The sequence below is a fragment of the Aspergillus japonicus genome (assembly GCF_003184785.1).
Source record: "Aspergillus japonicus CBS 114.51 unplaced genomic scaffold BO86scaffold_26, whole genome shotgun sequence".
Taxonomy (NCBI): domain Eukaryota; kingdom Fungi; phylum Ascomycota; class Eurotiomycetes; order Eurotiales; family Aspergillaceae; genus Aspergillus; species Aspergillus japonicus.
This window is the reverse complement of record NW_020291663.1, coordinates 51,912-66,985: the sequence shown is the minus strand read 5'-3', so window position 1 is coordinate 66,985 and position 15,074 is coordinate 51,912. Positions and strand designations below refer to the sequence as shown.

At 52.0% G+C, this 15,074-nt stretch overlaps 3 protein-coding genes across 3 annotated transcripts; 1 reads left to right on the top strand and 2 right to left on the bottom strand.

Annotated features, from left to right (window-relative positions):
* Positions 1-1,086: 1,086 nt before the first annotated feature.
* BO86DRAFT_430795 (MFS transporter) lies at positions 1,087-2,807 on the bottom strand (the record flags this gene model as incomplete). The annotated part of the gene is made up of 3 exons (XM_025675730.1): positions 1,087-1,610; positions 1,698-2,283; positions 2,346-2,807. The coding sequence occupies 3 exons, from the start codon at positions 2,805-2,807 to the stop codon at positions 1,168-1,170; spliced, it is 1,491 nt and encodes a 496-aa protein (XP_025527343.1). The 3' UTR covers positions 1,087-1,167.
* Positions 2,808-4,428: 1,621 nt separating this feature from the next.
* On the bottom strand, positions 4,429-7,654 carry BO86DRAFT_399860 (formin-mediated actin nucleation enhancer; the record flags this gene model as incomplete). The annotated part of the gene is made up of 2 exons (XM_025673668.1): positions 4,429-7,407; positions 7,496-7,654. The coding sequence occupies 2 exons, from the start codon at positions 7,652-7,654 to the stop codon at positions 4,429-4,431; spliced, it is 3,138 nt and encodes a 1,045-aa protein (XP_025527342.1).
* Positions 7,655-10,862: 3,208 nt separating this feature from the next.
* Positions 10,863-14,929, top strand: BO86DRAFT_97555 (putative PAB1 binding protein (Pbp1)). Its single transcript, XM_025677839.1, has 5 exons — positions 10,863-11,231; positions 11,582-11,765; positions 11,814-12,087; positions 12,135-14,471; positions 14,531-14,929. Exons 1-5 carry the CDS (start codon positions 11,068-11,070, stop codon positions 14,740-14,742), a joined length of 3,171 nt encoding a protein of 1,056 aa, XP_025527341.1. The 5' UTR covers positions 10,863-11,067; the 3' UTR covers positions 14,743-14,929.
* Positions 14,930-15,074: the final 145 nt, after the last annotated feature.

The window sequence follows — 15,074 nt, the reverse complement described above, 5'->3', positions numbered from 1 at the left end:
ACCCACTAGATTCCGTGCCGATCATCCTTGAGAACTGTAGGTAAAGCACCCATCAAGGGCGTTGACCGACTTAGGATTTTCCATGTACGTAATGAGGGCGGGAGAAAAGAAAATGTTCTGATGCAGCGTTGAAAGTCTATGCAGTTGTCTATTGCCAATGATGAAATCGCACCCAGCGTGTAGCCAGCGACTGGATATGCCCCTTGCATGGTGGCTTCGTCAGCTTTGTCCGGGGAAGCGCCACCCGGCGGAAGTGCAAGCCATCGACGGGCTCTTGGTTTGGACAAGGTTGACGTAGAGTCGAGAAGCGTTGATCATCGTTGCTCTCAATCATACCGGGGCGGTCATATTAGGAAGATGCTTGCGTGGTTGACATCCCCCTGAGGCCGTCCGACATGATTCGCTTCGACATACATATTTGCCTCCTTGGCACGGTCGATTGAAATAAGCCACAATGGTGGAATTATCTGACCTCCAGGTGTTGATAGGATGCTGTCTGTCAGTTGAATGTGCGAAGGCAATGGCCGAGATTATTTTGTCCGCATACGAAGATGTCGAGTACGACGAGTCTACGAGGCTGTGAGGCTTCGAACTGCAAGGGGTGCGGGATCAGCTTTCAGTGCAGTCGATTTGGCTGGGTCGAGGAGATTTGCTTCGATGAGACGCCCTTTAGCACAGGCCCTTCCTTGGGAGCATATGTATATCTCACACCGTACAGCACAATTCACAACAGGCAGTCATCTTGGCTGCATGTATGTAGAGGCTGGTCATCACGTGGAGGTCTCCCTGGTATGTGCCTTGCCCAGGGATGGCGGAGAGCCGCATTCGCTGCGTGTCTCATTACGAAAAAGGGGTGGCAGGGAGGGGTTGGCCTCGTTCTTGAGATCGTCATCTTGAACTTTCCGTGGCCGCGCAACGTGAAGGTAAAAACAGAGGGTTGGTAGAAGTTGGAGGGGCTCGCTGTTGCTCGGCAGAAAATACTATCTCAACATGATTGCTTGACTGACTATTCCACGTGATCAATGTATCAGATCAATAATAGGATACCTCCGCTCTCATCGAACACGTATATATGACAGGGAATAGGTCTAATTATACATCAGGTGCAATCGAACTCCATCACTTACCCGATCGAGCATCATCGAATGGGATCATCAACGGAGATCATTATTGATCTGCCCAGCTGCTTTTCCGTCTCAATGCCTCGCCATACCTCCACAGAAACCACGGAATGGGACACCCGATGATCAGCGCCGTGAATGCCAGAACAGAATTCCCCCAACCATATCCCAGCGCGCGGTACATGGGCGGACTAAATAAGGGGAATCCGAAGCCCGTAAGACCCCGCAAGATGTATACACCGCCATTGGCGCTGGCCGCGTAGACACTGTACGTCTCGAGGAGGTAGGCATTTGTGCATTGAAAGATAATGGTCGCGCCCATTAGGGGTAAGGCAATCCCGAGATCTGGAAAGATCCAGTGTGTATGAGCCTCGGCGGTCCAGCCGTAAAGGAACAGACCGGCTGGGATGAGAAGGCTGGCAGGAATCATGAGCGGGAGGCGGAACTCGGGGTGGCGCTTTTTGGCATTCTGGTTGGCAGTGTGTTTATCTTCCATGCCGTCCGAATTGGCGGTGGGGGCAGGCGGACCTTGCTGTTGCTGCAGCTGTTGCTGTTGTTGGCGTTGTTTCAAAAAACAGTAGATTTTATCGGCAACAACAGCACAGGTCTGTGCACCCAGAAGATAGCCGATGCATGGGGCGAAATAGTTGAGACTGCCCCGGCTAGTGGCCATGTGATATTGAGTGGTCCACAAAGTAGAGAATGTCGAGAGAACAAGGTACACCAGACCGTAGAGGTATCCGTAATAAAGAGCCAATGCCTGAACAATGGGTTGGGTAAGAAGCAAGTGAATGGAGCGTAGGAGGGTGCGTTGGTAGAGGTGAACGAGAGTCTCATTGTCAGGCTTGTTGGTGTCGTCAATGTCAAAGCGGGTGCGGAGCATTGCGTCTTTGTGTTGTGGCGAAGACTGCAAACTATTCTTCTTGCGTCGAAGGAGGACCGGTGCATACGTCTCTTTGGCTAGACAAATCCCAATCAGGGTCGTGACGCCAGCAAAGATGGAAGTAGCATGGAACGCCCATCGCCAGCTCGTGTAGTCGGTGATATAAGCTCCGGCTATCGGACCCAGACAGGATCCCAGAACCGGGCCCATATTTAGAAGTGCAATGCTGAGACCGCGCTCCTCAGGACGGAAGCAGTCGCCCAATGTGCTTGATCCAACCTGGCTCACGCTGTTAGTGGATGAGTGCCCTGTCAAGATGGAAAGGAAAAGAGAGGAAATACCGCCAGAGTTGCGCTTGCACCAAGTCCGCTCAGCAATCGGAAGGCAAGCAACTGAGGAAAGCTCCTTGCAAATCCGCCAGCCAGGTTAAAGATAAGAAAGAATGCATTTCCTCCTTGTAGAACAGGTACACGCCCCACGAGCTCACTGAGGGGGCCTAATAGCAGAGGCCCTATACTATAGGTGATCAAGAACAGTGACACTACCAATGGGCCTGTTAACGTGGAAGTGACATCCAAATCAGTCGAGATTGTGTCTACAGCTGGCGCAATGATTGTGGATGACAACGGCATCAGGAAAGTTGGGGGGATTAGAGTCAACAAGACCACCCATTTTCGAAAACTTGGCCAATTGTGCGGATGTTCGTCTGATTCGAAGTCGATGATGACCGTAGACTGGTTGTACTGCACGAGGGGTTCTTGCTTCTCTTCCTCTTGAGCGACTCGGTAGGTTTTATCCTCCATTGTGAATTCCCGCAGAAAAGAGTGCGTTCATCGACCGAGTGCGAAAGAAGACATCTGACATACTTGTATCAAGCGATCTGACAAGGAGATTCGAGCAGAAACAAACTGCGTTGCAGGATGAATCTGAAGCCTCTAATGATGTACATTCTTGTGAAGCCACTTGCGTAAGACCTTGGAACGACACTATGGTGTACAATGAGCCCTTGCATGATCTTCGTCAAATGATAACCTCGTGATCTGCAATTTGCATAGCCCCTGACAGAACCCTGAAGTAAGTTACTATCGGGCTTATCGCCGAAATTGAGGATCGCCGGTTCCTGTCTTGGGATGCCAGGGGTCGCTCATGCCGTTAATTCTCTTTAGACTGGGGTTACAAAAGGAGAGACAAAATCTCCTTCGAGGTGTGACTGATCCCCTTCGTTGAAGACAATAGAAAATATTGTGTAAGGCCTTCTCCTTAAGTCAGAAGAGTTAGCATGCGGTGGTCCCATGTTTTTGCAAGAATGTGGTGAATTCTTAGTGAATACATTACCTAAATGTCTCGACTCCATGTTGAGCTCAACACTAACAGCAGATATATTCTCCCGTGTGGTTATTATGACTTAATGTTGCAGCGATCATGGAGCCCTTCAATTTCTAGCCAAGTAACGTGAATGTAAGCCAGAGACAGTTTCCCTCTTTCGAAGAGTTTGAAGACAGCTTGAACTTGGCTTCTGGCTGATGATTCCACGCTATGGTGGAATACCGGATCTAGGTTGCATTGGCCATTTGGTGTTCATCAGCCAACACACGTTGGAGCAGTGTGATATAGCATCGCACAGCCCGGTAGTTGTGATATTGTGTTTCATCTAATAGTAGTGTAGGTCTCAAGTAGGTAGACTTGACGATGAATTTACAATATTTGCGGCGTAGCGAACAAGGATGGCTGCAGTCTTACCTAACCTCAACGAGCTAGCCGGCTCATCTTAAGGTTCGGCCCGGAACTAGCAGTCCCGGGTGCATCTTACACTTCCTAGTTCAAGGCAGTGGCAAAGCCGTTCATCGATAGATGGAGAACGGGTTGACTGTTTCTGACCGCATGGGCAGCATCATGGATATGTCATCGATTGCCGGTTTAAAGAATCCGGGTATGAATGAGCATATGAGTATCCTGCACTTGGTAAGAAAATCACGATGGTTTGTCCAGTGTATGCTTCTGCAATTAGCAACATTCAAACTGCCATCATGTCTCTAGCAATGTACAAAATGCAATGGCTACTCTAACACTTGATCCATCCTTCAGAGGCTGGCGGAGCAATGTAAAACAAGAAAGACCAATCCTCCCCTGTATCATCAATGTTCATAACGCGCCACAAGCTGGCAGGGTATCAATACACGAACACGCAAGGTTTCTCGAATATGCAGCAATCAGTGGGCGCGGAGCTTAGCGAGACGAGTCAATCAAAATAGGCAAAGGGAAAGGTATGATAGTGAGGGTGCAGGTATGGGCCAAATAACACAAAGGAGACGTCAAAAAGAGTGCAATCCAAGTTAGTCAAGCAAAGTGTAGGATGTATATGATGAAAAGAACGAAAATGCAGCTGATTATGTTGGCCGCAGGCTGACCAACCAGCGCTAGTTCCTAGGGACCAGAATCGGGACGATGAGCATCTTTGATAGCTTCCTCCTGCTTGTCACTCTCGTCGTTCTTCTCAACCTCCGAGCTCGGTTCTTCCTGCTCCTCTTCCGCCTCCTCCTCCTTGTCGTCGTCTTCAGAAGCAGAATTCTTTTCTTGAAGAAATGTCCCCTCCGTGGCTGCTACCTCCTCCGCAGCTTGTTCCTGACTTTCTGTGTCGGACTTCGTTTCAGCTTCTTCCTCAGGCTGCTGCTCACTTGCTTCCGCTTGCGCTGCCGCTTCTTCAGCTTCAGCTTTTGCCAACTCGGCTGCGCGCGCCTGTTGTCTCTCCCAGACTTCCTTGCGAATACGTTCATCCTTGGTGCGACGGAGTCGTTCAGCCTCTTCCACACCTCCACTCTTCTTCAGCTTGCCCTCCTCAACAAATGCACCGAGTTCTTTTTGGAACTTGCCAACTCGACGAGTCTCAAGCTCTTTCTGGCGAGCCTTCTCTGCTCTCTCAATTGCTTCTAACCGAGACTCATGGTTAGGTTGCAGAGCACGCACCTCTCCAAGAACGCTGTCTTTGGCTTTCACCGGGTCGACTGCCGGATCAATCACCACATTGCGCGAAGTATGACGCAGCGTGGGGCCACCGGTAGCATTCTGCATCGCTTGCTGCTTGGTCGCCTGCTCAACAAGTGCAAAAGTCTGAGCAGCTTTTTCCAAATCGTCTTGAAGATCAGCTGCGAGATCTTCTTGCATAGTGAGCTGATCCCGTTCCTCGCAAACCAGCTGAAGTTCCTTCTCCCAGATTTTCGTCCACACAGGCTTCTCCCGCTTGAGGAATTCTTGCATCTTCTTGATCTCCTTGGTGACGGCACTGATGTCCTTGCTGACAGTCTCGAGTTGCCTTGGAAGGGGACGAACACCACGGCTCACCACATCCTTGCGAAGATCCTCAACGAGATCCTGAAGATCGTCTACCCGGGCCACGAGACGTTCTGACTCTTCAGCAAGCTCCTTCTTGCCAGCATTCACGCGCACGCGACCAGCATCTCCTTCATAGGAAGGTACGGAAACATCGGCAGCGGCAGTCTTCAGGCTGCCTGCCTTGGTACGAATCGCGTTCATGGAGCTGGCAATGTCTGACGAGAAGTTGGAATACGTTTGGCGCAAAACGGCGAGGTCGCGTCTCAAGCTCTGAAGTTCTGCAACTTGGCTGTCGCTTCCTGTGATAGGGCCCTTACGGCTCTCCCCGAGATTCGAAGTGGCTAGGCTAGGCGCGGGAGGTGCGGCGGCTAAGCGAGCCATTTCTTTCGCCGCCTCCAGCTGGCGCTCGGAAACACGCTGCATCATGCTCTCTTGACCTTCAAGAGCGCCCTTGACGCCTTCAATCAGACGGCGAACTCCACCAAATTCATCATCAAAATGCTTCTTGACTTCATCCAGAATGTCAACATTGAGCACCAAAACAGATCGGTCCTTGACGTCACTCAGGTCCTCCAGTTCGTGGCGTACACCAGAAACGGGATCCTGGATATAAATCTCCGGTAAATCGACCCCATTGTTGTGAGTATTCCAGGCGAACTTCTCGATGAAAGCCAATTGAAGGCGCCCAATGCTCAGGCCAGAATAGCCTTCAGGGAGGACAAATTTCTTGATTTTACTCCTGTATTGCAGAAACAATGTGAGCTCCTTGCCTGGAGTTTGCTGTTCGGGAGAATATTGAGATGATTGCGGCGGGGTGGCGGTAGTAGCAGAGGGCGGGCGTCGCTCTGATTTGGGAGTTCCAGGTAGGGCTGGTCCTGTCGGCTCCTTTGTCGGCTCAAATGCCTCGGCGAGGGCTGGTTCATCTGGAGGTTGAGGGAGTTCTGGCTGTCGTCCAGTCACCGAAGAATCTGCTACGTCGTCCTCAGGGCGTACCGGGGCCGTGTCTTTGGTGGTTGCAGCGGCTTCCACGGGTGACTGCGCACGAGTTTCTGCGTGGGACTTTGGGAGCTCCTCTTCGATACTGGGTACCTTCGAAGGTGTCTGCACCGCGGCGCCTTTCAGGTCCGTCAACCGATTTGTCGATCTTTGTCGTCCATGAACAGATCCGCGCAAGCGCACAGCGTTGAGAGATTCACGCACATCCCGACCACGGTTTGGAATGGGAGAATTTTGAGACGGAAGTACGGGAACTCCATTTGATGAGCCGCCCAAGTGCTTCTGTATCTGATACGCAGAAAATCGTCGAGACGCACGGCGCTCCAATTCACCGCTCCTCTGCAAAGCACCCAGTGCATCGTCCTGCTTGGGAGGGGGAGGTGGTGCGGGATACGAGGCCGCAGTGGATGGAGCTTTTTCCTTCGAGGGTGTTGCGCCGTCTGTGTGAGAGGATTGAGACAAGATACTCTGTGTCTCTCTTCTGGAGGCCTCGCGTTCGGAAAAGCTCGAGCCTCGCGCCTCCGCACCAATGGTTGATGATGTTCGCGCCGCGGCATCCTCCGCAGATCCATTACTTCCGTAGCGACGGGTTGATCGCTTCGGGGAGGTCACCGTAGACGCAGTTTCCTCATAAGCCTGGTTCATGGCGGTCTGCGTAGCTGCAGCACTCCCCGCACTTGCCTGTCGACCGGGCAGAGGTCTGCTTTCTTCCTTTTGCTGCCGAGACCGTAACCGAGCTTGCTTCTTTTTGAGGCCATGTAGGAGATTGATAATGATATCACGAATGCGCGGGAGGTAGCGATCGAGGGCTTGTGGAGATGCATCTTGACTAAGGGTATCTTCAAGGATGGTGCGGAGGAGGTCTGGTACAGGGCCAAGATCTGAGGTATCGACTCCGATAGCGTTGAATGCGCGACAAGCCAGGTTGAATTCGTAGCCCAACCGCACGTAGACATCGGAGACCTCATTCTCCGATGCCTGTCGCCGAGACCATTGTGTCAAGGTTTCGAGCAGTTGTTTCGTGGCCACTAACAGATGCGTGACACTTTTCTCAATTTGGTTGATCTGTCTTTCGGGCTGACGGGATCATCAGCACCACGAGGGTCAGACCGGAACATTTGTGGAGCAACAATAAGGGGCGGTGACCAGCAGCGGCGCAACTTACCACCACAGTTTTCGATGAGGATTGAGAACGTGTTGAGCTAGACGAGCTGCGGGGTGCAGAGGCCATAGTGGACTCGACACTGCTTCCTGAGCCGGAGGGGAAATGTTGGGCGGAGGGACTTCGCTGCTGAGAGCGAGAGGTGCTGGAGGTGGACTGCATGAGTGCAGCAGACAAGGAAGCTCCGAGGAGGCTCCGTCCAGCAGGAGTTGAGCCGGGAAATGTGACGGTTTAAGTGCAACGAGCGCACGCAGGGTGCAAGGGAACGGGGAAGAGGACCCAAAAACTGTCTCAGAGGATTTGTGTAAGGGGAAAGAGCGGAAAGACGGTCGAAAGTTGAATTTGGGAGACGAGAACCCAAAAGAGGCCGTACAGAAAGAGAAAAAGGGAGGAGAGTCGAGGAAAGGAGGGAGAGCAGGCACGAGTGCAGAACGAATGTCAAAGACAGGATAGATAACTATGGCCAAGGAACCAGCCTCTTTTTCACCAGATGAGGGGTTCGGTGGTAGTTAGTTGGTGGTGGGAGTGGTGATTTGAGGAGGTGGTGGTGGTAGTGGTGGTGGTAGTGGTGGTGGTGAATTTAGGTAGAACAGGGCTAGTCTAGTATTGTAGGTACCGTAGTCGGGGGAGACGGACTTAGGAGAGTGGATTAATTAGTTAGTAGCTCAATCTAACTAAGAGTCTAATGAGGTGTTAGGCAGGCTGTAACTAAAGTGTACTGTAGATCTGACAGTTAGTTAGTTGCCAGTGTGGTGTTGTCGTCTTCAAGTTATCATAACTTTCTTGGGCACCAAATCAAGTTCCACCCTTCAAAACTTCAGCCCCCAAAATCCAAGTCAGTCAATCTCATCAATGATGGTCCAGTCGCTGCGGCAAGTGCGCTGGTTAGCGCCGGGTCGTTGTGCCTTAGGCATTAAGTCTCCACTGCCCGATAGGCTCTCAAGTCACCTGCTCCACCAGCCTCCGGGATTTACCAGGCGCTTTCCTCCCCCCCACAGCTCAGCTGTGCTGATAGAGTCATTGAACAGGGTCTGGGATTTGCGTGTGGATAACTTCCTTTATGTACAGTACTCATATATCATAAGTGTATCGCTTCCTTTTCATGCTGTCATATCAGTGAGAACTGCAGTATCACAGTATCTCTTTTTCACCCACACCGAGCCATCAAGTACACTCCCGTGTCGGTTGTATTCACTATCGAGTCCCACCCGAGCCTTTAGCTTCGGGAACAGCATGTGTATCTTCTTCAGCCCTCTGCGAGACTGATTACTTGCTGTAATTCGTTGATGATCAGTCGATGCCACTACCTACGTACTTGACTCTGCGAGCCAGTCATGATTGCACTATTGATGTAGCAGCATCTGACCAAAGAATTTCACCCTTGTCTGTTTCAACCTGTCTTACGTAAAGAGCCTGTACCTATTTTTAAACTCAACACAAGACATACTATATCAGAGCCAACCCTCCGGCTATAGTCCGTCCGTAAGAATGGATCACGACTGGTAGTCTTCTAGATTCTGGGTATAAGTCACTGCACATGATTCGCGACTTGTTTGCCGTTGGATGGTCTAACTTGACAGAATGTCGCATGGCACAAATGACCACTTGTCACCGTCTCTCAGTGAGGAGGTAGTTCGTTCCCGCTACCCCAACGGAAAGTGCTAATTGGTCTACCGTGCTGTGTGATATCCTGGACCCAATTTGCAGCTTTGAAGCTCTCACACACCGATACCCGAATGGTCAACTACATTAGCACGCATGCTATTTTCTCTGAGGATAAGGGCTAACATGCCTCATCCAAGCCGGATGTTGCCTCTTGCGCCTCAAGGTCACAGTAGAGCACGAGCCTATGGTTCAAACTAGGGATACCACCCATCAGATCAAGCACCAGTCAGCAGTCAGATGAAGGTTCGTTTCCGAGACCAGAAATTGACTCGTATGTGGATTAAACACTGTCCTGTCATAGATTTGTCGGATGCGTTGGCCGTACGGTCAACCCTTGCTCGGGGAGATCACCAGTAGAGACCCTTCGAGTCACAACTTCTTCTGCACAGATGAGAGCCGCCTACGCCGCTGCTGTTCAGCCGCGCTGACAGCACAGAGATCAGATGAAGCGTCCTGGAGGACGTGGACTCAGAACGAAGAGGTTCTAAGCAGCAAGGGGTCATTCCAGATCTCGGGGGTACTGGTCCGGCCAACATGTCCGTAATTGGTATCATTATTGTACATAGTATTCGAACGTCCAGTGACGGTGGATCCAATCTGCTCGGGTGGATTATGACAGGCCGCAAGGGCCGAGTCCATTGGTGTTGGGAATTTGAGATTGGCAAACCGACGGAGGGAAAGGCATAGGGAAGTGGAGTGAGGCGACATGGTGCGTCTCAGTAGCGAGGTGGAACAGATGCACACACACAGACGCATGTGCATCTCTGCATTCTGATTTCCTGGAGCGGCCGCATAACAGGGGAAACACTTTCTTTGTATCGTTCCTCAAAAGGTTATCGACAGATAGACAGAAGACAGACGTTATCTAGAATAAGATCTTATTTACTACTAATTTGAACTATTTTCTACACGATGTGATAGGTGAGGGAAAAGGTTGAGGATGAATCATGACGGCACCACCGACACACTTGAGTTAGACTATGTGCATACAGTAACTACTCCGTACAGTAACTAGAGTATTGCGCACAGTAGCATCCATTCCGACCCAACCAATCTTAATTAGACAAGATAATCATCATTGCAATAGGGATGAGAACAGCAGCAGCAGCAGCAGCGCAATAAGAATAATGTCAAGTTAATGGAAATGAGCATGGTGTCTTCCCCACCTACGCTTTTGCACCACCAACCAAGGGTCTCTGATGTCCACCCGGAATCATTGACAAGCTTAACTAGTAGTGAACCCCGACCTTACCGTAATAATAAGTGGTTAGTGCAAACCCGTACTCCGTACCCGTTCCAGTTCCAGTTCCAGCTCCAGTTCCATCACCACACCTCTCTCTCCCTCCCTCCCTCTCCCTCTCTAATCTTGACGCCGACCTCTTCTGGCTTCTCTCCTCCCCTCCACACCCTCCCGCGCCCGCCTCCCTCCCCAAAATATTATTGATCTCTCCTTCCTTCCCTCCTACTATCAGTCCCCCTCCGGTTGACAATCTCTCCTGACGACGTCTGTCTTGATCGAAGACGTTGTGTCTATTTATTTTTTTTCTTTCCCCTTTTCTCTTATCCTCCTCTCAACGTCTGTTCTTCCTTCGTCTTATTGCTCCACCCTAGTTTCTCTATTCTTTTTTCATTTCAATTCCACCCCTCTCTTCAACTGTCGGTGGAATTCCAATTGGAGGTCCCGTGACTTGTCGCTGGCTCGCCTGGTCTGCTCTACGTCCTCTTCTTTCCACCCCCGCGCTCCTCTATCTTCTGCTTCCTCCTCTCACTCCAGCCTCTATCGCCGTCCGTCTGGCACTGTTCGCGCAGGCGGTGTGTTACCCTGGCTTCGTGCCTTCCCGTCCCTCCAGTCTGCGACTTTACGTCGTGCACCGACGTCGAGCTCTATCGTCACTTGGCGATCCAGCCAGATGGCTTCAACTGTCAACTCCGTGCCGGCCGCAAATAATGCATCCGGCAATGCCGTCAATGCGCAGAATCCCAGCGCTCGCCCTACACTGAGATCTAGCGCCAGTAACAAGGCGTCGGATGGAAACCGGCGTCAATCTGGTAGTCCGCTCGACGGTGGGCAGAGGTATGTTTTGTTGTCCAGCTCATTGCTACCTGTTGCTTGCGACCCTTTCTTCCGACCGAGTCACCTCATTGCACCCTATTCACCGCTGCTCTTCAAAAGTCCATGGGCTTGTGCTCTCTGGTCTTCTCCTGTTTCCTTCTTGACTTCATGGTTCCTCCTAAAGAGCCTGATTCTATGGAAACTTGTCTCAATTGATGTTGCCTTGTCCCGCCTGTGTCTTTCTACGTCACCCTTCCCTCGTATGCTCAAGGGTCATATCTTCTCGCGCTATTGGCGATTATTGCGCTGGAACTCTACTATTCTTCGTGACATAGGTCTAGACCAATACTAACTAACAATCCTCCTCTTAGACGCAGTAACTCCCAGAAGGCCTGGTCACAAGGAAACCCAATCACTCAGCGATCTTCATATGCGCAGCAGAACGGCAACATGCCCCAAAAGCAGCCTGCTTCATCTAGAACACCGTGCAAAGAGTCTAACACGCCTGATAACCATGCACATGATCGCCTTGTGTTCTTGCTCACCAGCTTCATTGTAAGCTCCATCCGGCCGCGATGATCGTTGGAAGCTAACAATTATTAGGGGCTAACTGCGACTGTCACAACTAAAACTGGAGAGAAATATACCGGAATCTTCTCGTCTGCGTCTCTAGAGCCTAACGAATCCTCGTTTCTTCTGAAGATGGTTCAACGACCTAATAAGCAGGAACAGCACAGAGCAAATGGAGTGAGTGAGGCTTCTAGCCCATTCATGGGTTCTGCACCGGATCACAGCATGTCCTTTGATGTCAAAGATGTAGTCGACATTGCAGTGTCCGATGTTTCCACCACTGATGTTCTTGCCAAGGCCCCGAATGGTACGTTTCTAGCCCCCGCGTTATCTTCAATACTGACAAACTTTCAGGTGCCTCCGTAGGCTTTAAGACCGATACTGACATCTCCGGTAACCTCGCAATCCGTGAGCGCACCTTGAAGCGCTGGGAGCCAGCAGCGGACACAGATGTGGATTTGTCCCTGGACGGCGCAAATGCCTCATCCGGATGGGATCAGTTCGAAGCGAACGCAAGACTTTTCGGCGCTACTAGTAGCTACGACGAGAACATCTACACAACCAGGATTGATCGCTCGGATCCTGCTTATAAGCTGAAGGAAGCAGAGGCTGCTCGGATCGCTCGCGAGATTGAAGGCACAAACACGGACAATGTCCATGTCCGTGAAGAGCGAGGTTTGGCGTCTGTGGATGACGGTGATGAAGAAGAGAAATACAGTGGTGTCCGCCGTGATGAGAAGGATTTCCCACCCCTCATCTCTGGACAGCCAAACAAGTACACCCCACCTGCCAGGCGGCAGAATACCGCTCAATCCGCTGCTCTCTCCGCATCTGCAGCCCCTGCCCGGTCGAGCCCCAGCGTCCCGAGCGATGCTGGCACTCCTACGCCGAAGGAGACTGCTCCGGCCCAGGCCCAGTCGACGCCATCCAGGATCGCTCCAGCGCCCGCTCCCGTTGCTGAGGCGGAAAAGAAACCTGCAGTATCCAAACCTCAGCCGGGCCTTGCCGTGCCCGCTGCCAGTAATGCTACTGCCAATGTTGAGGTTGAGGTGTTGGACTCTTTCCGTCGATTCGCCGATAATGAAAAAGCGAAGATGCAGGAACGTCGCCGTAACCAGGCCTCATACGACCGTACCATAAAACTCAACGAATTGATGAAGTTCTCTAAAAACTTCAAACTAGCTACCCCTGTTCCCAAAGACCTAGTACCTATCCTTGCCAAGGACCCCCACAAACAGGAAGAGATCATTCAGCGAGCCCAGCAACATGCCGAGGAGAAAACAGCAGCAAAGGCTTCCCCAGAATCCACAGAATCGAAGCCAGTGACCCGCGCTCCTGCGGCTACTGCCGCTCCCCCTCCAGCCCAGACTGACCGTTCCAACATCTCGCGCGGTCGCCAAATGTTCCCACCAACCGGCCCCAATGGTGCCCCCGCTGGGCGACTTCCCCAGCAGAACATGCACACGGGCCGTCAAGCCACAGGAATGCTTGGCCACCGTCTAGCTGATAACTTGCAGCAGAGGAAGGGAGCTGCAACGGGAGCGATTCCTGCACCCTTGCCCATCAACGAGGTTCGCAGCCCGCCAAGCGGCCCTGCCGGTGACCACCCTACCGTCACCAGCCCGACCAAGGCGCAGACTCCGACCTCAGCGGTTTCAACCAAATTCAATGTGCGAGCTATGGAGTTCAAGCCGAACCCTGCAGCGAACACGTTCACACCCGGCACCTCAACCATCTCATCTCCATTTGCTCGTGGACGCTCTGTCTCGCGGGCCACTAGTCCGTCCGCTTTCTTCGGTGCAAAGAAGCCACGCCCAATCTCAGAGCGACCCTCCCTTAATGAACAGTTCAATCCTATCAAGCGCATGAAGAAGGAAAGCACAGGAAAAAGTGACAAAGACTACACGTTCAATGGTGGCATACCCCCTGCCTATAAAACACAGCCTACCTGGGATGTGCCTGCCGGCAACGAAGAGAAGACATATCTACAAATGTTCAAGCCCCCCGCCTCTGTGCCGGCTATCTCCCCTCAGAATCGTTCTGCATCAAATTCGTCGATTCCGCATCAACCACAGATGCCCTTCCAGTATCCGCAGTCCTCCCAGGGTATACCCCCCACCACTGGCCCTCCTCACGGCCCTCATCTGCATCCGCAGCAGCATCATGGTTCGGGTCCACACCATTTCGATGACCCCCATCGTATGCAGATGTCAGCTTCAACGTCTCAAATGTTCCCTTCTCCTCGTCTCCAGCATGGTTATCCTTCTCCTATGGCACCCCATGCTCAATTGGCGTTCGGACAGCCTATGCCACAGTTCTACGTCAACCAGGGTGGCCCGCAACCCGCTCATATGAGACATTATCCTGGCACTCCTCAATTCGTGAACCCACAATCTGGCATGGGTGCACCCCTGATGGTTCAGCAACCGTCTAGTGGGCCTTACATGGGCGTTCCTCAAGGTGTGGCTCCCTACACGCCTCAGATGCAGATGTATTCGCCCAACCCTGGCCATGCTTATCCTCAACATGCACCACCTCCCCAGCCCCATAGTGGTTATCCTAGCCCTAGCCGCGGTGCCCCAATGATGATGCACCAGAATTCTCAGCAGGGCCAGCCCCCACAGCCTGTCATGTTTATGTCTCCCGGACAGCATGGACAACCGGTGCACCCTTCCCAGCAGCCAGGGCACAGTATGTAATCGCCCACGCGCGCTCTTCCAGTCACAGGCATGCTAACATTCGGCTGGCAGTGCCCCCGGTTCGAGGAAATTATCCCCAGCAGCAGCAAACCCATTTCCAGTCTAGTCCTCACCAAGTGCATCATTACCCGCCTCACCAACACCGAACCCCCAGTACCGGCTTTAATCAGATGCCTCAAGGTCCACCTCAGGTGCCTGCTCAGCCTCCACAGGCTGCCACGTCTGGTGCTCAACCCCAGGAAGCTGCAGACGAAGTGAAATGAATCTCTTCTTGTTTTTGCAAGACCCTAAATCGCAGGCTTGGCAACCTATCCGGAGGGCTGTGTTGACCCTCGATGGGCATTACTCGACTCCACTTAGCCGTGAACAAGATCAACTCACCGTTGGCGACTCCACCTCCGTGCCGACCCACACCTCAGTGTTTCTCAAATCTATCAGTACCATGTTACCTTCGCGCCTAGCTCTTCGCATATTGAAGACGCATATAGTTACAGCTGAGCGGATTGCCATTACATCTTGGTGCGTTCATCTTTGGTTCTGGATCTCCATGTTGTGCGGCCTAGACTAACTGCAGTAGACGACTCGTCAGTTTTAT

Bases quoted from the DNA above. Each gene is read 5' to 3' on its own strand.
- BO86DRAFT_97555 (XM_025677839.1), top strand. From the start codon at position 11,068: ATGGCTTCAACTGTCAACTCCGTGCCGGCCGCAAATAATGCATCCGGC. The intron at 11,232-11,581 runs GTATGTTTTGTT...TCCTCCTCTTAG, and splicing joins CCGCTCGACGGTGGGCAGAG to ACGCAGTAACTCCCAGAAGG. The intron at 14,472-14,530 runs GTATGTAATCGC...TTCGGCTGGCAG, and splicing joins TTCCCAGCAGCCAGGGCACA to TGCCCCCGGTTCGAGGAAAT.